Source organism: Aspergillus bombycis (genome assembly GCF_001792695.1).
Source record: "Aspergillus bombycis strain NRRL26010 chromosome Unknown contig00046, whole genome shotgun sequence".
NCBI lineage: Eukaryota > Fungi > Ascomycota > Eurotiomycetes > Eurotiales > Aspergillaceae > Aspergillus > Aspergillus bombycis.
Window position 1 is genome coordinate 172,464 of NW_019170048.1, and position 20,996 is coordinate 193,459.

At 47.1% G+C, this 20,996-nt stretch overlaps 8 protein-coding genes across 8 annotated transcripts; 3 read left to right on the forward strand and 5 right to left on the reverse strand.

The window, feature by feature from the left end:
• Positions 1-199: 199 nt before the first annotated feature.
• Positions 200-1,179, forward strand: ABOM_006668 (alpha/beta hydrolase; the record flags this gene model as incomplete). Its single annotated transcript, XM_022533797.1, has 2 exons — positions 200-330; positions 396-1,179. 2 exons carry the CDS (start codon positions 200-202, stop codon positions 1,177-1,179), a joined length of 915 nt encoding a protein of 304 aa, XP_022388863.1.
• A 2,836-nt stretch (positions 1,180-4,015) lies between these two features.
• Positions 4,016-5,731, forward strand: ABOM_006669 (alpha-keto acid decarboxylase family protein; the record flags this gene model as incomplete). The annotated part of the gene is made up of 1 exon (XM_022533798.1): positions 4,016-5,731. One exon carries the CDS (start codon positions 4,016-4,018, stop codon positions 5,729-5,731), a length of 1,716 nt encoding a protein of 571 aa, XP_022388862.1.
• A 756-nt stretch (positions 5,732-6,487) lies between these two features.
• Positions 6,488-7,168, reverse strand: ABOM_006670 (uncharacterized protein; the record flags this gene model as incomplete). The annotated part of the gene is made up of 1 exon (XM_022533799.1): positions 6,488-7,168. One exon carries the CDS (start codon positions 7,166-7,168, stop codon positions 6,488-6,490), a length of 681 nt encoding a protein of 226 aa, XP_022388819.1.
• Positions 7,169-7,504: 336 nt separating this feature from the next.
• ABOM_006671 (phosphate:H+ symporter) lies at positions 7,505-8,956 on the reverse strand (the record flags this gene model as incomplete). Its single annotated transcript, XM_022533800.1, has 5 exons — positions 7,505-7,824; positions 7,870-8,137; positions 8,186-8,375; positions 8,428-8,543; positions 8,606-8,956. The coding sequence occupies 5 exons, from the start codon at positions 8,954-8,956 to the stop codon at positions 7,505-7,507; spliced, it is 1,245 nt and encodes a 414-aa protein (XP_022388820.1).
• A 1,500-nt stretch (positions 8,957-10,456) lies between these two features.
• ABOM_006672 (SNG1 family protein) lies at positions 10,457-11,931 on the reverse strand (the record flags this gene model as incomplete). The annotated part of the gene is made up of 3 exons (XM_022533801.1): positions 10,457-10,605; positions 10,657-11,736; positions 11,805-11,931. The coding sequence occupies 3 exons, from the start codon at positions 11,929-11,931 to the stop codon at positions 10,457-10,459; spliced, it is 1,356 nt and encodes a 451-aa protein (XP_022388817.1).
• A 1,043-nt stretch (positions 11,932-12,974) lies between these two features.
• On the reverse strand, positions 12,975-13,778 carry ABOM_006673 (uncharacterized protein; the record flags this gene model as incomplete). The annotated part of the gene is made up of 3 exons (XM_022533802.1): positions 12,975-13,329; positions 13,408-13,601; positions 13,653-13,778. 3 exons carry the CDS (start codon positions 13,776-13,778, stop codon positions 12,975-12,977), a joined length of 675 nt encoding a protein of 224 aa, XP_022388818.1.
• Positions 13,779-15,241: 1,463 nt separating this feature from the next.
• ABOM_006674 (uncharacterized protein) lies at positions 15,242-15,986 on the reverse strand (the record flags this gene model as incomplete). Its single annotated transcript, XM_022533803.1, has 2 exons — positions 15,242-15,684; positions 15,893-15,986. The coding sequence occupies 2 exons, from the start codon at positions 15,984-15,986 to the stop codon at positions 15,242-15,244; spliced, it is 537 nt and encodes a 178-aa protein (XP_022388815.1).
• Positions 15,987-19,120: 3,134 nt separating this feature from the next.
• ABOM_006675 (uncharacterized protein) lies at positions 19,121-19,497 on the forward strand (the record flags this gene model as incomplete). Its single annotated transcript, XM_022533804.1, has 2 exons — positions 19,121-19,240; positions 19,288-19,497. 2 exons carry the CDS (start codon positions 19,121-19,123, stop codon positions 19,495-19,497), a joined length of 330 nt encoding a protein of 109 aa, XP_022388816.1.
• Between the last annotated feature and the right edge of the window lie 1,499 nt (positions 19,498-20,996).

Genomic DNA, 20,996 nt, shown 5'->3' on the forward strand with positions numbered 1-20,996 from the left:
ACACAACGTAGCATTTGCACGTGGCAGTTCTTCACGATATTCCTGTTACCTAGCCTACCTGACTGGCTTCTGCTTCCTCATGAAGAGCTGCTCTGTTGGAGGTAGCATGTGGAAATAAATCACTTTAAGAACAAAATAACTATAGGTTGGTATTCTGGTGACATAGGCAGCGTCAATGACCCTTTCTGAATCATTAAACATGTTTGCACATGCGCCCAATACTCTACAACTGGAGCTGAAGGACTCTGATGGTGATGCCTACCGGATCCAAGTGGCGTGGCCACTAGCCTGGAATGATCCGAAGACCCCTGGCCATAGCGCCTCTATCATGTATGTCAACCTCAAATTCAGAAGTATCATCGGAGACGTGTATTCATGATTAACACTTATTCTAGCTATGTTCTCGATGGCAATGCGCTCTTCTTTACAACAGCCGAAGCGTCCCGCCGTAGTGCCATGCTTCCCACAAGTGATGCAGCGGTTGTGGTAGGAATTGGGTATTCAATCGAAGACAGGCCATACAGTCCACGAAGGCATTATGACTACACACCACCGTGTGATACTTATATAGCACCATGCGGAGTTGATGGTCAACAGCAAACTATGCCTCACGGCGGTGCAACGCGCTTTCTTGAATTCCTTGTCGGTACAGTACGGACCACTTTGTTTGCAGACGTTTTCTGCGGTTTATCCGTGACAAAAGAGATTCTTATCGGTCATTCCCTGGGCGGGTTATGTACTTTACATGCCCTGTTCGAGAATACAACGCCCTTTGATACTTTTATTGCACTTAGTCCTTCAATATGGTGGAACAATGAGTTTATCCTGGGAGAAGCTGAGCGTTTCCTGAAGCAGCGTTTGGATGGGGTAGGTTCTGAGTCGCATACCACATTCCCTACTTTAATGATAATATATGGGAGCCTGGAGCAAGACCGACGGCGCCATCCCAGCTGGAGCGAGGATAGATACCGGAGAGTGAAAGCTTTATCGCAGGAAAGGAAGATGAAAGACAATGCCGATGCGCTAGCGAGCCGTCTGCGCGAAAGTGGCCAATTAAGAAACGTACGGGTCAAGGAATATCAAGATGAGGACCATGGAAGTGTTGTTGGTGGTGGTATTAGTTGGGCAGTTGGAGCTGTGTTGGACGAAGGGAGATTCTTTTCTGATGGGGATAATTAGCTGGCATCGGCTCGGCCATTTTGTTAACTTTAAGGGTATGATGCTCTCTAATCATCTTATGAACCCTACCTCAGGGTCGATAGCCAGATGTCTAGTCATCGAATGCGGGAAGAGAGCTTCGGATGATCTTGAACCGAAACAGAAGTCCATTTGCGGCATACTCAAATGGCTTGTAAAATTATCTTGGGCTTATATATATGATTTGTACGTCTCTGATTTATTTAGAACATAGTTTTTAAATTACTGTCAACTTATACACACGATGTGTTGCACCAATGAACTAGTGATCATAATGGCCTGTTATAAAGAGTATTCTCTAGTACAATATCTCCACTATTACTTGGATAATAAAGCTGAGGATGGTTCACAGAAAGTTACAAGTCTATCCTGAATCCTCAAGACTAGCAGACTTTTGAATCACCCACAAGGCAAACCAAAGAAGAGCATATGATAGACTTAGACTAGCACTACACAAGCTCATCACCTTGTACTGTAAACCAATCTATAGGCTAAACTAGCATACAAGTACTTCAAGTGAGGCAATGCCTCTCCAAGTACAGTCACAATAATAACATTAGCCCTAGCCAGTACAGGGGACTTCTGCCCGCCCAATCCCAGGGCATACTTGAAACTAGAGACTTATTCTTTAATGACAAAACGTACAGCTCCATCACAGCCTGGTTTAGTTGACATATGATGGGTGTAATATTATGATCAAAACTTCTTATTATCATAACACATTCCAGTTCGCCGGTGAGAATGGCCATGCTTTACTTCCTATCGAACACAAGCTCTCTACGTCCACTCACTGGCTCTATGTAAGGGGATTCCTTGTATGTGAAATCTATCAGTTATCAGATCTGCAGGATGTAACACTATGTAGAAAGAATAGACAGATCAACTACTGACTGTATTCATATATATCAAAAGTCTAGAATAACAAAGAATGTGGACGGTGGAAAATCGATAGAGAAACATTCCCAATGCACTATGGTTATAGCCGAAGGTCAAGCAACTTAAAGCCATTATAGTATATTCAGACCATTCAAATGCAGCCAAGTCCTTGTCTTTAAGGATTTGCACTAGGGCAACTCTCCCTATTTGTGCTCATGCTGGAGATAACAGAACTAAACCAAGATAAGTTAGCAGAAGACCCGTTACCATGTTGTCAAGCTCATGTGGGGGTTAAGTTACCGGAGTCTGCCCGACTGGTTAGTGGTGCCTGCTTTGCAAGAAGGTACTAAAATATCATGTTAATCAACTCAAGTGAAGCTCATAGCGATATACTAAAGAAGGTCCACATTAACTATCCTCATATGGCATTTCTACTTAAACACGCCTGCTCTACAGTCTTCACGATGTGAGCTTTCTAGTCTGTCCTTTCCCTCTTCCTTTGCTTCTTTCTTTCATTTCCTTTCAGGAAACTGTATGTAGTAGGCTAATCAGTCTGCTGACAGAAACGTGCTGAAGAATTAATACTAAATGACAACTCACTACAGAAATTCACACAATAAACGCCAAGAATATAGAATAATCCCATCAGCCACCGAAAAGCCACAATCCTTAGCTAAAGCCATAGCCATAATCCAACCAACCACAACCGACCAAAACCCAAGCAAGCTCCTCCCCTCATCATGCCATACCATGCCATGCCACGCCAGAACGCAAGGCCGTACAGGTGGAGTGCGGATCCTAGCGCGATAGCCGGGCTTATATTCCTGTAGGCTGTACCCCACAGTTGGAGCTCGTACTGACGCGCCCATTTGCGTATGTCGCTGGGGAGGCTAAAACGATGCGAAACTCGCCAAGAGAGGAAGAAACTAGTAGTAGTCCTGACTGAGTTTGACATGATGTACTCGCTCATTACTTCCGGAGGAGCCGTCCTGATAAAGGTGGTTAAGGTGTACCATGAAGTTGTGAGAAGCAAGGCCAGTCAGTCCCACGAGCCTGTGCTAGCACAGACACGCACTGAAGCCAAAATGTGAACCATGCCTTTGCTTCCGGACCTCCGTTGTCGGCCCCACATCTTTAGTGTCTCTTAGCGTGGGTTCCTGTTAACCTTATATGGAGTATAGTTCAAGACATTGAGCAGGTAATCTAGTAAAAATCCGAAAATCTTCCGAAGATAGTGGGAGGGGTATTCCAAAATGTGTCGACCGTAGGGCTCTTGACCGCTATTACATAGTAGGGTGAGAGGGTTGAAAACTATTGTTATAGTTCTAGGGGCTATATTAATATGCTATCAGTGGGGATTTCGTAGGGCTTTTTGTGGTGTGCTTGGTAGGGCTTTTAGTTTCTTGTTAGGGGATACGATGGAGATAGGAGAAATGGGTCAATATATCATATTCAGATTGAGGGGCTCTTTTCTATTCCATGGAGCGAAGAGCGAAGACATTCCTGCACTGCAATTTGGCCATCGGATTGGCTAGGCAAGACCTCGAATAAAACGTTACTGCTAGACAGACGCCACCACATTGAATCAAATAGAGTAAACATGCTTATAATTAAGGCTATCTAATACCCCTGCAAGCTCTAGGCAGTCGCGCTGATTGTGCCAGAAGGACAGATCTAGAATATAAACCGGCTCCTCTTTAATAACTAGCCCTGACACCGTGCATTAGGGCTACAATCCTTCGCACTTAAGGGCCTTGGCGGATTTGTAGATCAAAGAAACACGGAAGATGACTCCGGGTAGTTTCAGGATTGACTCGTCATTTCCTCCGAGATATGCTTGGTATACTTGGTGAATTATAAATTGGACCAACCTTCAAAACCTTCACACGCTGTTCTTTAGCCGTGGAGCTTTATCAGTGCCACATTCACCAGTAGAGCCACCATGTCTGACATGATTCACCTAACTGAATATCTCTTCCGGCGTCTCCGTGAGGCCGGCTTGCAGGCCGTCCATGGAGTCCCCGGCGACTACAATCTCCTGATGATGGACTATATTGTCCCGGCTGGGCTGGAGTGGGTTGGGAATTGCAACGAGCTTAATGCCGGCTACGCTGCTGACGGGTATGCGCGAATCAAAGGCATCGGTGCCCTAGTCACAACCTTTGGCGTAGGAGAGCTATCCGCCATAAACGCCGTCGCGGGCTCATATGCTGAAATGGCCCCGGTCATTCACATTGTTGGGACGCCGAAGCGTGCGATGCAGACGCGAGGGGCTAAGCTTCATCATTCCGTGTGCAGTGGGAAACCAAGCGATTTCACCATGTTCGCAGAGATGTATTCTAAGATCACGGTGGCACAGGAGAATCTTTGGGATGCTTCGACAGCCCCTGGCCAGATTGACCGGCTAATACGGGAATGCATCATTCAATCTCGGCCGGTGTATTTGCAAGTGCCGGTGGACATGGTTACCGAACCCGTCCCCGCCGTAGCTCTTGCTCGGCCTCTAGATCTCACTCCACCCGTCAACGACCAGGAGGCTGAGCAGGAGGTGTGTGATATCATTGTTGAGAGGATCAGTAATGCAAGGCAACCATTCATCTTGATAGATGCCGGAACATCCCGCTACGGACTAGCTAATGAGGCGGATGAGCTGGTGAGAGCGACAGCGTTTCCAACTGCGACAACACCGTTCGGGAAGGGGATCACAGATGAGACTCTACTGAATTTCCACGGTATCTATGCATCGTTAGGAGAAGGGACCTATGTGTCATACGTCGAATCCTGCGATCTGATTATCAATATCGGACCCGTGCACAGCAATGTCAATACCTCCTGTTTTACCACAATTCCCAACCCCAACGTGTCCATTGTGTTCGACCAGACCTGTATCACCATCGATGGTACGGTCTACAATATCTTCCCCAAAGGTGTATTGAAACGGGTCCTCGGTCATCTGCAGGACACTATGCTCTCCTTCTGGCCATACCCAAAGTTACCGCATCAACGAGCTGCCCTAAAGCGCATCCAACCAGTCATCAGCACAGGCGCCCTGACACAAGACATTTTCTTCAAGCGGATATCTCACTTCTTCCAGCCGGGAGATATAATCCTCACAGAAACTGGCACCGCAAGTAACGGTGGGCGGGACTTCGTCTTTCCTCGAAACGTGAGCATGATAAACTCCGGCGTCTGGCTGTCGATCGGCTACATGCTCGGTGCCGCACAGGGGGTAGCCCTAGCTCAACGAAACATGGGCTCACAAGGACGGACAATCCTTTTCATTGGTGATGGCAGTTTCCAAGTAACGGCGCAAGAGCTGAGTACCATTATTCGGAAGAAACTGAGTGCCATTATCTTCGTGATTAACAACGACGGGTACACCATCGAACGCTTGATTCATGGAATGAATGAAGAGTATAATGATATTGCAATGTGGCGGTATCTTGACTCTCCTTCTTATTTTGGGGCTCCCTCTGATGATTCATATCCTGTGTTCACTGCGAGGGTGCAAAATTGGGGGGAGCTTGATGGTGTTTTGTCGAGAGAGAATTTTCAGCGTGGCCCGGGGCTGCGTATGGTGGAGTTGATGATGGGTGTCTCGGATTGTACGGAGTCTTTGAGGCTTTTTCTGCGGATGTATGCTTCCAGGAAGGAGTAAATATATATCTCAAGCTTCCTAAGCCTAATGCCTAAAATGTAAATAAGTGATGGTAGTCTACAAGAGTCTTTTCAATGTTGATATCATGAAATGAACGTTTTATATGGAAAGCGTAAACTTGACACTCATAGATAGTAGTAAGACATAACAGGGCCCCTTAGTACGAAATATATATCACTCAGTATCAACGGATACTGTGTCACAAGATAAACGAACTGGTATGTAATAGTTTAGAACGGAGATTGAGGCCCTTAAATTTACATACTTTTATATCATTTAGATCAGTACACAGAGTGAATCTATCTATAATGAGTAGTATCCAGCTGTCAAGCCATATATTCCTGGCGAGTAGCTTCCTTAAGTATAGTTTCGCGATTTGGCATAACGCTGTTTTCCTACATATGTAGAATCTCGATAACCCTGGTTAAGAAATTACACATAGAGCTCTCTCCTCGGAAGCGATAGTCCGACGATGTCAAGGCTCATCTCTTTTACTCCATCTTCATAGCTTATAGTGGACATCACGCCCAGCCTACAGCTCAACCAACACAATGCCCTAACCAATCCACTCTTATCCCACTAACCAGAAACCAGACATCAACCACAAAACCTCCCTACTCAAACACCCTTAATCCCCCGCCTAACATCATCCAAAACCCCCCAAGCCCAACTATCCCTCCCTCTCGTCCCCACAGCCCCCATCCACAACCCAAACCCCCTCGAATTTGCATGTCTCTCCGAAAAGACCGGCCCCTGTCATCCTCTCTCCCTACAAACCGCAACCGCAGCCTCCAACAAGCCCCTCCCAACGCTAACACCCCGATACTGCAACCTCACAGTCCAAGCACGAATGACACCAACAGTACTCCTACCCCCAAGAACACCGATCTTCGCCCTCTCAGGAAAAGATACATGTTCATCCAGTTCGGAAACAGTGTCAACGGCCCTAAGAACCAAGGTCCCTATGATCCTTTCCCCAAATTTGGATATGAAGATTAGATCCTTCTCCCTGTCCCTGTCTTGGGGTTCAGGGTCTTCGGAAGTGGGGTGTTGGTTGGGAGGTTGGCTTGAATCGGAATTGGTATAGTGGTTGGTGAATAACCATCTCCATGTTCCGACGCGTTCGCCTTCGTCGAGGTAGCCTCTTGTTGTGTACCGGGTCAATAGTAGAATGGTTGCTATACTGCCTGTGCCTGTTGTCAGGAGGAGAGGCCAGTTGAAGGGTGTTTGGTAGAGGTGTTGTGAGATGAGGAGGAGCGTCAGAGTGAGCAGTGTTAGGGTTGGCGGGTAGAAGAGGATGGCGCGGGATGCGGTTTGGCGTTGTTGCGCGATACTGTCGGAGATTAGGCGGAGGGAGGTGATTTTCTCGGGAATTGTGTGCGCGAGGATTGTCGTTAGATCAGGGAGGTTTTGGTTTGGATTATTGGGTGAAGGCATTATTGTGGGTAAGGGCTGCTGGTGCTGGTGTGTGAAGATCATGAAGGTATACTGACGTTGATGGAGGTGGTGGCCATAGGGTAGTCACTGATGACAGCATAGTTACGCCATCCCCTGTTGCCATATATGAGAGTTATTCACCCCGTTTGCAGCACCGGTAGGAACACAGTGAAATGTTCATTCATCAAATATTAAGATTGATCAACATCAACACGTTGGTTAACAATACAGTATTAGTTGATGTTGACTGGAACTCGGCACGCTAACTTAACGCCATAACTTAACACCATAACTAAACCCTAACAACGGGATACAATTCTACCAATTTCTTATTGTTCACGTCGCTGGCCTCGCAGCTTCACTAGTGCTATTCTCAGTCTTTGGCTGGGCAGGCCTAGCCTCTACTCGACTCTGAGACCCCCCAGTAGACTCAGATGGGCGTGTTGGAGGCTCCTCTCCTGCCATCAGCTGGATAGGCTTGCGGCCTAGATAGTCCACGGTTGCAACGCTGACCCAGTATCCGGGGATCGCACCAGCGCAGATTAGAATCACATTCCCCACTGCGTTGCGGTGAAAGTATTCGTAAACATTCTTACCACCGTTCCAACCTTTCTCTGTGAGAATTATCGAGTTGTTCAGACCAAGCCTGTAGAAAGCTGCGAATCTCAGCCATTTGGTTCTTTAGAGACCAATATACGCACCAACGTCAAGGAAGAACCATGAGCCTGCAGTGCCAAGTAGAACCTTGCCATTCTTCCATTTGAGGAAATGGGACCAAAAGTCCGACCAGCCGGCTTTGGGGGTGACCAGAACCACGGCGTCATCCTGTAAAACAGCGATTCGCCTGACCTCATCCGGGTGGCCCTCATGCTTTCCCTCAATATAGGCACGGACATCAGCGCCCGCCTTTTCAATATCCCTAGCGACATCAAAAGTATAGCGCGGTGTCTCCGGGATGGTGAGTCGGTACTAGTAGTAAAGAGCAAGACAAGCCGGAACAGCCCCGAATCCAATCACAACGCGCCACATCTTGTCAACCGCGAGTTGACAGACGTCTGAACACTTCACTACGGATGCCGCAGACTCCAAAGATCCCTTGAAGCCCACTGTCACGATTAGAGCAACAATCGCAGCTCCAAACTGTCCAAACCCTTGCATTGCAAACACTGCACCCATCATCGCGCCTCGGTGCCTAGTCGTTGCGAACCTACAGGATTCTGCCATCAATGACCATACAGCCACTGATGATAATGACTTACTCGAATGTAATAATAGAGGATAGTAGATAGTCACCACCAATACCAATCCCCATAAGTACGCGCCAGAACACCAGGATACCGGTAATAGAGACAGCGGGAGAGTCAGACGCGAGAGCCTGGGCCAAAGTCATTAATTAATGATAATTAATTCAATTCCATACATTCGCTTGCGCCCCACAATATCCGCGAGCCAGCCAAAGAAAAGCTGACCAAAGACCGTACCCCCTGAGGTAGACACTTTTATCGCTGTGTCTGAGTTATAAGGAATTTTTCCCGGACGTGAAACGGCATCTTGCCAGTAAGCAATGCCCAGCATAGCTGAGCAGAGATTGATGGCGAAAATGTCATAGGAATCCATGAAGAACCCGACACCAGCCACAACAACCGCCCGGGCGTGCCGCCAGCCAAAGGGGGCATTATCGATCTGCGCCAGTGCAAGGCGACGACGTTCGTTTGGATCCTGGGTGTGAGCCAAATCAGTATTGTGGTTGGGAAAGGCGGAATTGCCGCCAGAGTTTCGACTAGTCATTCTGCGTGCACTTAAATGCTGCGAGTTGACTTCTCAAGTCAGTATAAGAGAGATAACAGGCGGCGAAGAGGATATGCGAGGAAAAGTATTGTATATATAGCTCAATGAAAAACGAATAGTTATAGTGATATAATCAACAGGCGATGGCCGTACTGTAAACAGCATCAATCTGCTTACACTCACCACCAATCGAACATGCACATGGCCTAATGAATGGCTATGGGAAGAATAGAGAACGCAGGGCGAGTTACCTGAGAGGGAAGCAGTAGCCCTAGGTTGCACGTTCGTGGCGTCTGAAGCTCCCGAATAAAGCAACTAAGGTTTCTTTACACCGACGTGAGGTCCAGTCGAACTTGCCTATTTGTGATACTAGCCCTATGACGGTATTTAGCCGTCCAAGAACCAAGTTGTTGCTTTAGTACGATAGGAGGTACCTTGATCAGTGAAGGCCATCGGAGAATAGACTATAAGCACGGGATGAACAGCGATGACTTCGTTCACTTGATCAACGCAGAATTTGTGAATGAGAAGCTCTCCATTATTCACCTAAGGGAGGGTTTGAAGACGAGTGGTCCATATTGACGAAAGACCCATGGAATGGGCCAAGGAGAAAACTCTTTTAACAGTGTCATTTGATCAGCATACAAGCACGGATGCTGCGTCAGTAGTACCTAAGCAAAGCCGACGTACAAGGATGTAAGATAGGGCAGCGGCCCGCTTCATGGGACACAGCTTTTTCATTCTGTTAGCACATGTGGGTTATACCTGAATTTTATAGGACGCTCAACAAATCATGGCTCAAAAACCCTCAAATACCATCCGGCAATGTGGCGTTGTCTCAGTCTTACATCATACTGCATGCCAGAGCTGGCTCTTCGCGATGTAGAAATGCCAGTGGCGGTTCTAGACTTTTACTACTTCGCAAGGTTTTGTCGATAACCCCATTAACATGATTCACGGGCTTTGGCTCCGGACCTCCTCATATTCCACTAGCAGGGGGTACGCAGAACAACAGTACTAGTAGTATGGTGCACGCGAAGAAAAGGAATGATAGAAATTGTTATGTGTGGGAAACAACGTCGCACGTGTTCAAGACATAGAGCAATAGAATTCCATACCATGCTGCCCTTTTGGCCCTAGTCCAATGGCCTGCGCGTCCTATATGTAACTTTCAACATAGGGCTCCTCCTACCGCTAGCCGTAACTATTAGCAGATATAGAAAGTATATCTGAAGCTTGTTTTAATACATTCTAAATATAAGAATGAATTCCTCATGTGCCCCCCTCAATAATCATCAAGTAGCAAGCGACTCAATCGAGCCGTGATTGAATTAGTCTGCCAATTGAACATCTTGCAACGGAGACATGGTATCATTAGTTTATACGGTTCTATTCTATACTTTTCCCTGGTCCATAGGGTTTAATCTATACTGCTAACAACAGAAAGGTAAAGGAACATAGAGAAAGAAACAACGAAAATCACGAATGGTCGATCGCAAATTACAGTCCCCGCTTCATCTTCCAGCGCATGATGAAGGACGCAAACGGGAAGAACGCAATAGATATGCCGATCCATGCGAAAAGGACGCCGAAATCCAGGCCGATGCGAGAATGAGTCCCGAAGAGGATGGTACGCAACGCCTCGACAACTGTGTTGCATTAGTATTAACAGTGAATATTAAGAGAACGGACAGACTTACTGCGATGTAATGGCCATGCGTAACCCCATCGGAAGAACCCTGGGGCTAAGTCCAACGCATAGAAGCCGGTAGCAACGTTACTGATGACCCAGAAGATAAGGAATAGCGAGCTCCAGGGGAATCCCAAGACCATAGCCATATTCTCAAGCGGAAATCCGAGAGCAGCCATGCCTACCCAGTTCAACATCCAGAACACCACAAAGGATCCATGTCCATAGGCATTTGGATTGCTAGCGGAAACTGTGTCCGGTGCCGGAGAGTTGGTGAACGGGATCTGGAAAGCCAACGACACGAACGAGTAGAAAAGGGACAGGAAGAAGTACGCTGTGATGTTGGAACACACACGCCAAACCAGCCACTGGGGAATCTTGAGCGGAGGATGGTTGCCTTTGAGAAATTGTGCATGGATCGGCATCAGGAAGGGGGAATTAAAGAAGGCGATGATAATCAGGTAAATCAAACCGATCGTCACAGAGGGTGTTGCAGCGGCTGGGCCGAATGGCCTAAGATCCACAGTGTTGAATCCAATCGCTGGGTTTATCGCTTGGGGGACATGCGAAATGTTCAGTGATTCTTGTACAACAGTCTGTACCCAACGTGGTCCGAATTCTGCCAAAACGGTGTTCGCAAAAGCCGTCAACCCCGGTGTGATATAACTGGAATATGTCGATTCGTCACGAGCAGTGATAACAACGAATTGCACGGCTCCGGTGGGATCATACGAGGAATTTCCGTTCTTGACAGCATCGTGGAGAAGGGTAGTTGCATTCGTATTGACGATGATGGCGGCATATGCATGCTCATCGTACACCCCCTGACGCACGGCCCAAGGGTCATAGTTAAACTCATCCGGAGATTTTATCATATATCCCAATCGGCCGGTTTCCGGGGTTTGGGTTATCTTCTCTGCCACATCCGTCACCGCAGGCCCGACGACTGGTTTCGTACCGCGATATGGATCGACCATGCCGTCAAAGTCGACAACCCAGATCGTTAGCGAATGGAGATTCTGTTCGACGCGAAACTGAACGGCCCAGTATAGAGAAAGGATACACAGGATGAAGACGCAAAGCGTAAGAACTATACGACGGGACCGTTTAGTAAGTTTCACGCAACTGTCATGAAGAGAGTAGGGTATTTCCACTCACCTGTACGCCCCCATTGGATAAAGATTTGACGTCGAACCGACTTCAGCGCGGGGTCAAAAAAGGAGACAGCAGTCGGTGGCACTTCAGCCTTATCGCTGCCTTCGCCAATCTCTGTCTTTTCGCTCATCTCGCTGGAAGGAGTTATCGTCCAAGACTGTTCAGGGGAGGAGTAGGCAAAAGTACAGATGGCTTTGACAGTGGCACATATGGCGAGATCCCGTAGTACTGAAGTATTTATTAGCCAAGTAATTGCCAATCACGTCAACTACCTGATGTAAAAAAAGAAAAAAAAAAGAAAACTCGGAGCTGGAGCAAAACATTCGGGATATTTTCTGAATCGGGCATCTATAGACCTCCTCCGTACTCCGCAGTAGATTCCGACACGGTGATTGGATCGGACCTTCGCCACGTTCTTAAGGCCGAGCCACTCACGTGAGTTCTATCGGGTGCCCGGCACGTGTCGATCTTATCTGATAGCAAATCGGATGGCCTCCTCAGGCAACCCGTTATCGGAATATTCCGTCGGGTTTCTAACATCGAACGGGTTTTGCGCACCGCGAGATAAACTCCGGCTCACCATGCACGGTACCGTGACAGAGGGCATACATTTAAGCTCCGTCTACTAGGACCAGCAATATATACCCCTCCAACCAATGCCTCTTGGTTCACCACTTTCTCGGTCATGATAATCACGGTACTACTCTAGCTGTTGCTGAACTCTCTCAATTACATTTGTGTCATTTCGCATACAGCTAAAATCCTGGGAGCTGAGTCAGGCCATCCTGCTGTTCCAAAGCCTACTACCTCGGTTTACTGTATTCCCTAAACGATTGATAGATCTCGGATATAGTCAAGGCCGAGGACCGCTGTGGTCCGAATGTCCGAGGTTCTTGGCTTCCATCCCGGCTATCAAAACACGGTTGTGTTGTGTCAGAACAAGAATTTAAGTATAGGAAGGGTCCATATCACATGATGTGAATGGTATTCTTTATTCTTATGTAATGCTTGTTCATCATTACACGTAAGCAACACAAACATATTATAAAGCTTCCTTCTTTTGATACCATGCTAACACACACTCTGCTGATACATTGATCATAAAAAGGTTACCCCGTCCACACAGCAAGCAATGTAATCTTTGTCAGCTACTTTTGCAGTCCAAGTTCATGTCTAAGCCATGGCCAGTGCAAGCATCATAACCGCACCGCCAGCTACGTACTGAGCAGCGCCAGTAGCCAATGGCATACCCGCGTTGTCACTAATGGCAGCAGTAGAAGGGCGAGAAGATGAAGGTCCCGACGTAGAACTACTTGTGTTGGAGGCGGTGGTCTTGGAAGCACCGGAGCTAGTAATAGAGGCGGTAGCACTGGTAGAGGCAGACTCAGTGGCAGTGATGGTGACAGTCACATGGGGGATGGAGGAACTAGTGTCGAAATTTTGAACTCCGGTATCTGAGACGAAAGTGCTAGTCGCTTTGCAGGATGCATACGTGGTGCTGTCGAAAGAGCAGCCCGCCGAGATGGTACTAGATCTGTTAGTTTCTTCATCCTTTTGTTTCTTTGGTTCTTCGGCCACATTCTCTGGGGGGGTGTTTGATACTTACAGGCCTGGAGTTGTATAGGCAAACTCAAAGGTGGTACTGCCCGCTGTGATGGTGTAACCCCCTTCGGGGACCCAGCACTCGTCATCATCCTCATCATCAAACCCTGCGGCGGATCGGGTAGCTGCAACAGTGGTGCCAGTGGCGGGCGCAGTTTCAGGGCAGTTAAATTCCAACGTAGTAAGGGGTCCACCAGTCTGGTTGTTGTGATTAGATGTGTACATTTTGCATTAAATAGGGGTACCTACAGTGCCAATAAGCTTGGCGTCGCCAGAAAACGACCCTTCTGGGTACAGGAAAGACACAACATCCCCAGCGGCCGCGGCTGCAACTGCGGCCAAGGGGAGCAGATAGCTGGTAGCCTGCAAACGCATGCTGATCCTCTAGTGTGTGACGATCAAACGGGCCACATATATAAGGTCTTATCTATCAGGTACTAAAGTGGAAACGGTCCAGCTGGCGATGCTGTAGCCGGGTGTAAGAGACAATGAAGATGCGTGGAAGGTATATAAATTGATGACGAAGGCGACGTTGTACTCCTTTTGAGGGGTGGGAAAAGCTCAGGAATGCAACGATAAGAAGGAGCAATGAAGTTGAGGCTCAGAAGTCCACCGTGGTGGCTAGCGGCGGAGTAGTGCTGGGCGACTAAGAACGGACTAACACTAGACTAGCAAAACCCCTCAATCTACTGTTTAACAGCGTATGTGGGTGGGGGCCGAATATTGGACCTCTGTAACCTATCGATGCTAGTCGAGTGGCCTTCGTGCTGCGTTCAGGTTCAAAATTTCAAGTCTTACCCTAACCTGGTGTTGGGTAGGATTCTTAATATTCTACAATAGAAGCACCCGAAATACTGTATATAGATCACAAGGAGCCAACAGGCTCAGTATTCTGCTAGGTTGCTCCTGGATAGTAAAACTTCAAAGTTCTAAGATATTGGGTTAATTGGCGACGAGTGTGAACAGAAACAATATGCCGGTTCAAATAATACATGGCTTTCATCAGCAGTTTAATCACTCAAGTCATTGATGCTGAGATACAATCTCTTTACACTGTATGCAAGCGATACCGTATGATACTAATAAGTAAATTCTCACTACCGGATCCATCTACCAATCTGCGATTAATATTTAGAATATTTATATCATGTGCCTCGAGAGTATACTCTATCCTTATGGTTGTGAATTTAGGACTGGCTATAGGGAGCTTTGCCGCGGCTAACTGGACTACCATAAATGGTTTCCTATGCGAGCGTCCATCCATAGACTTCAATAGTATGAAGCATTCTAGTTGTGAGATTCAAAGGACTGCTTATACTAGGGCGGGGTGTTACTTCGCAATGAAAACATGCAGAGGCTAGAAAGGCGATGTGGGCCGTTTTAGTCATATCAGGATAGGCATTGTCTATGCCTTAAAAATCGGAAAACATTGTCTAGCATTCTATAGTAGTGCAAAAGGCTTTTAGTAGCTCAGTTGAATACGTTGGCGTCTCCATAAAGGCAATCTTCTCTCTAGGAGCAGTTGACTCCCGTTTCATACGTGCAGTAGCTGTGTAAGGTATTTCCTTCCATCTAAATACGATGGGCAATAAGGAGAAATGGCTCTGTTGTGACTATCAACCAGGATGCCGAAGACCCACAGCGGAGCTTATATGCTTAATATAGGTAGTTTCTAGACTTCTAGTTGAATTTTTGTTACCCTTAACAAGGCAGACCTGATCCATTCCTTTGAAGAGGGATCGCCCAGTAACGACATGTAACTCTCGACTCAGCAAGGCCCCATGCTACCTCTTTCATCCAGAAGGGCAGTCCCCTGCAACATCCTTTCATACCCTACCTTATACCAACGTAATAATAATAAAAGCAACGCCCAATCGACGGACATCAGGTATACGTCTAACATGGTATCTGGCTGCAGCGATACGCCCACCACTCAGGATGAGCACGCACCAGCCAGTCAGGGTTACAGTGGCATCCCCTGGAACAGGGATCCACGAACCAAGCACATTTGCATCCTTGAGCTCAAGGCCAGGGGGACCGTCTTTGAAGGCTATGTTAATGGCACCGTAGTCAACGTGGGCGCCGCATCCATTCAAGTATTCAGGGCCAGCGGTGATGGGGTTGTGGTCGCAAAGGCGGAATTTCACATTGTAGGCACTGCGCGCGGCTGTAAGATCGGTGTCAGCGATGGCACTAAGAGAGGAGAGTATGGATTGGACATATTCAGTGGTGAGCGTGTTGACGAGGTCCAGAACGCTTTGAGACCGTGTCCAGCTAGAGACTGTTCTGGAGAGACGAGAATCAGAGTGGCATGCTTTGGAGAGGGGTCAATTGTAAATGTCTCGTGTAAAGAGGCCATAATAGTTGAAGCTGTCTTGAGAATGCCGCGATGTGAATAGAGTGCACTGAGTTTGGCGGCGCAATCGGCATGAATGTATAGGCGATTAAAGAGAGTACGGATGGCGGAGAATGGTTCTCTGACGTCTAACCCAGGAGAGAGACGGTAGGGGATTCCGTTACACTTGACTGAGGGACGTCAGGAGTAGCCAGCGAGTGGCTGACTGTAATCTGAGTGGTAGTCATGGCAGCCGAATAGGACATACTAGTAGGCAAGGTAGGTCTAGAAGGAATGAAAGTGGATTTGGAGAGAAGCTGTTATACTACGTAGTAGTATCCGGATTTATATTTAGCCACTTCCCCGAAGTGCCACGCTTTGCCTCTTTTGGACTTCCTGGTCGATGGCTTCGTTCGCCGTAAATATTTGAATCCTGTCCCGCTACTACACTAGATAGACGGGTTCTCATTGATATAAATTTCTGCCTATTAAGATTCCCGTGTTCGGTATTTCGGTGCCTATACTTGAGATATCAGTATTAGGACTGCGTAGTCCAGGTATCTATATAGGTATTCCCCTGTAATACCTACCGTTCAGAAAGAACGTCCTAGATAAATTACTTTGTACTATAGTTTATATCTATACTAGTCGAGGATTACGGTGATTGCCATATAACCTGCTTTTGTGGTCTAACTAATCAATAGATTATGTTTGTTTGGTACACAGTACACGTTATCAGCGCCAGAATATGGGTACAATAGTACACGTTGTCCAGTATGGTTCTCTACTAAATCCAGAGAGTCTCTTCACTTCTGTTTATAAATTATCCCTGTATACGCAAATATGATTCCGACCTTCGGAAGACCATCTACAAGCCTCATATTACCTACCCACTTCTACTTCTGTAAGCTTGCACAGAACAGTGAATTTGGCCTATGGTAGTACTTGGATACCTAGATTATACTTTGCCAGCTTTAGGAGCCGGGGCTATAGGGTTCCAAAAGGATAGGAGGCAAGGATGCAGCTGGCGGGAAGAAGTTAAAATATGTTGCCTCCTTTTCGGTCAGCTTCACTTCAATCGTAGGGAGATATACGTATAACGTTAGAGATATTTATCCTTGTGATTATGGCTTTCCGGTAAGGGGGATAGCAGCGCATCCCCTCAACATCTTTGTCGCGCTGAGCAAATGACTCGCGCGTGCTGTACTGAGCGACAGCCAGCTATAGATACGGCTGACGATCCATTTTAAACGAACAGAAGAGGTCTTTGCGCTAACGTATCGAGCGATTGTCTAGTGACCTATCTTGTGTCTCACCGTGACGAGAATCCAGTAAGCATGCAGCTACCGCCGACAGGGATGGCAATTGATGGGTTGTTGGTCGGGCCAAGTAGGGTGGTAAAAGACCCACTGTAATAGCAGCCTACTTGGCCTAACTCAATTTCTGTGACTTGTCATTCCTAATTGCCATGTCGAACCGTTGAAGGGTATCCAAGCACCACGACTTGGCCGTTTTCTGAGCTGGGAGTGGGTACCACTGGGGCTGACCTACCCAATACCCACTTTCCCTGGCCGCAAATCTCCTGCCAAGTATTGTTTGAACATTTCTGGATCCCAGCGCACGGTTGTGGATCCGCGATTTTACAGGGTGCCATCATCCGCCAACCATGAACCACGGGAAGTCGTTGATCTCTGCAGTGTTGCCCTAGCGGCATGGTTTCAGCTCCGACTTACCATTCACCCAAGTTCTGATGTCTGATTCATGGCCACTGGCACTAGTCATGTCTATCACGCCAGCATTCCCCCCGGATGTTGGCCCGATATTCTATCATATGTCTCACTCGATTGAGCCCCGGTAAGGGACGATGCAATCGAATGCGGGGCGAGCTTGGATGCGACCTGAATTCCATGCATCTATCTGGAAGGGCAACCAAGCGGGCGAATGCTGGATTGTGATGCCAATTTCGACGAGAAATTTTCAGAGCCCAAAATTGGAAAGGAAAAGAACAATAATGGAACGAAAAAAGAAGTATTGGCTGGGGTACCCGTATTAACTACGCTCGGGCTCCTCCAGACGCAAGGCCATTTCCGCGGAGATCGGATCCTGTTAGTTATTTTATGACGGTTCGTACGCAGGTTCTGTTTTCAGCAACACGCCTGTTACAATAAGCATATCGGTAGGATGGCAAAGCATATTTTGGGAACTTCGCCCCTCGCGTGGTTGAGTGGGGCTAAGATCTGTCGCTGGCTCAGATGTGATGTGGGTTATTTCCGTATCCACTTCGTTCTTCTACGGTACTACGGTCGATCATAAGGAGGTATTAGTACTAGTAGTAGTACGCAGTAGTGCTCGGGCCCGTTCTCGTGAATCCCGGTAATCTGGTTCGCCAATAATTTCTCGACAGGAAGTCATATCCGGGTGATCCAGAGCCAGTACCTAGTACTTTCCCTATTAGCAGTACCTAGTACTCTATTCCTCCAATATAAGCATATCCTTGTCATGTTATTACGCACTATGGTCATCGATCTATACCCCCGTAAGTCCCCACCAATGATTTCCGGGTAAAAGGCCACAATGCGTCATCGGCGACGAACACGTTGTTCCTACCTAAGTGTTTATACCTATATCCCACCTCGCGAACTGACTCTGGCAAAGATGATAGGCATAGCATCCTACCTATTGGATATCTGGAATCCCCAATCACTTTATCATCTACAGTAAACCATGTTTGTAGAACGGAACAAGTATCATCTCCATGACTCTCGGGATATTCAATCTGATCAATATCGACTGTCGTGGTTCTACCAGGTTGAACACGCCCAGTAAGCCATGGATCGCCGGCAAAATATCCAGGTGCTAAGGCAGGATATCATACCTCTTGGTGGTTATGTATGCTGTCAGTACCTTTAGAATGCCACGAGACTCCGTTGCTGTCGCTCAATAAAGCCCCTTTCTCATAAGATTCAGCTATTAAGAAACAATTCAGGATTGCAGTAACATTCCATTAACCCCAGGAGAGACCAACCGAGTATGTTTGCCTGGCAGCCTGTTGTTACTAATAATTGGCGCCCTGGAACAACATGAAAAAGTCATACATAATACCTATCACTAGTGCAATGGGAAATCGGACAAAATAAATCGCCATTGTTTCCTTCGCTTCTGACTCCTTGCGCATCAAAGCTTAGATCTGCTTCGGGATGTATGCGTCTGGAATAGGGCACGTCTGTCAGCTTTCAGTTATTAATAAATACAGGATGAAATCATGCACCACCCGCACTCCATCGCTTTGCTAATGCCCTAGGAATTCCTCCACCGAAAGCAAATCGATGATCTTGAAGACGCACTGAGTTTCAAAGAACGCGCTGGTCGTGTGAAGGAGACAATGGTTTGCTTGACCCAGAACCCCCTCCCAGGTTCGCATGAGTTAACCATAGCACCGTTTGAACAGAAGTTCACTACCCCAACACAGCAGACTCCAGATGTCTCTTCTTCCTTGGATCGAGTAAGTCAACAATACCTATTTAACAATCTTGTTACTAAGCTATATAGATAACAAAGCTGAGCCATCGCATCGTGGCATTGACGGAGCAATCATTGGCATCCATATGCGACAGGCGAGATGGCAGTGGACTACCTGCATCAGGCGTTATTGACGATATGATTTACCTGCAGCTCATGCTCTCAGAAGAGCTTTCCCGGTTATATGCCGCCCTAGATCGCTCCGAGAAATACTCGACCAAATGTACCCAAGACCTTTAGTCACTCGGCTGGAGACAGTTTGTCTACGCGTATTGGTGGAGCAAACAAGGCCGACTACACCATTAATGCTACCGTGCAAGCTTTTAAGAGGGGGTAAATATCATTGAATAGCAGAGGTTTAAAGGCTATAACCTCTGATGATAATCATCTTAAACTGCACCGAGCAGGGGATATGAAGATAATATCATAAGCACCTGAATGAATGAACCAATAAGTTAGCTGTCTTTTTCTTCTTCACTCAATAGCGTCGTATGCTCATGATTTGTCGAGGCCTAACAATGGGTTTTGTCACGAGGATTGTTTGGCAGGGGCCTGGCCGAAATAGACTTCCATTATGAGCATAAGTCTATGATCCTATGGAGTAATCCACACACATAACTCTTGCCGACCCGGGAACTGAGCCCAGTGGAGCAAGAGTCCGTCCATCCGAACTGACTTCGTTGCCTCGCATGGCTAGTATCTGGAGAATGTAAATCGCGTGCAGACGTGGGCACAGGCCAAGATTGGGTCTAAGCCATGACTTATGGCTTGGAGAAGGTTCAATAATAGTAACCCGTAAAATGCCAAGGGTTGAATTTCTGCAGTCTGAGCACTTATGTACGATCTTCGTGATAGACCCACCCTGCTTCACAACACGCTTATACCACATGCACATCACGGAAAAGAAAAGGAAAGGGAAAAGGATAATAGTAAATATAGACAAAGAAGGAGGGAAGGAGGAGCTAGGGTGCGAGACATGAGGATCAGCACATTTGGTGGATCGATTCCTTATGGTTAAGAGCAATGGGGGTTAATTTACTTCCTACGAGTCATATCGTGGCGGTGCTCGGGGATCTTCACCCTCCGGTCACATGGTTGCCCCTGGTATTCCTGGACATAATCTCCGTATGACAACTACGAACTAGTGTGAGTAGACTTTCGCCTGGCTACTAGTAACATTATGAACCGGCAAGCGTTGCCGCCAATGGCCGCATGCATGCACTCCGTATAGAATAATCTACACAGTTACTTCGAACTTAGGGCTCATGATAAGCTGCCACATGGCGGATGTAAATCGGCGACGTCTCGGCCGGGGGCGTAAATGGGGCAAATCCCGACAAACCCCGTTGTGGAGGCCTACTTCGTACGTAAATGCACCCTTTTCCAGCCATCTGCTTCGTAAAGTTAATCAAGGTCTGGGCAATACTACACAGTAGAGATTTTTTGCTGTCAGTAGTTTCAATTATGTAATCATACTCTATTAAGTTTATGTACTAGTCTATATGATATTAGAATTCCCATTAGTAGTTAAGATACTTGGAGATACTAGAGTGGTCCTGAGAGGGCCTAGATTTAAGGATTATAAAATAAAAATTGTCTCCAAATCAAGGGGCCGGGCCGCCGAGATGTCGAGAGCTCATAATTGTTGGACTAAGGTTTCCTGTTTTGGAGTAGCGCAGACCTTATTTCAATAAATTCGATCCGACTAGTTCCTATTTTGTCCATAAGGCAGACCTTAG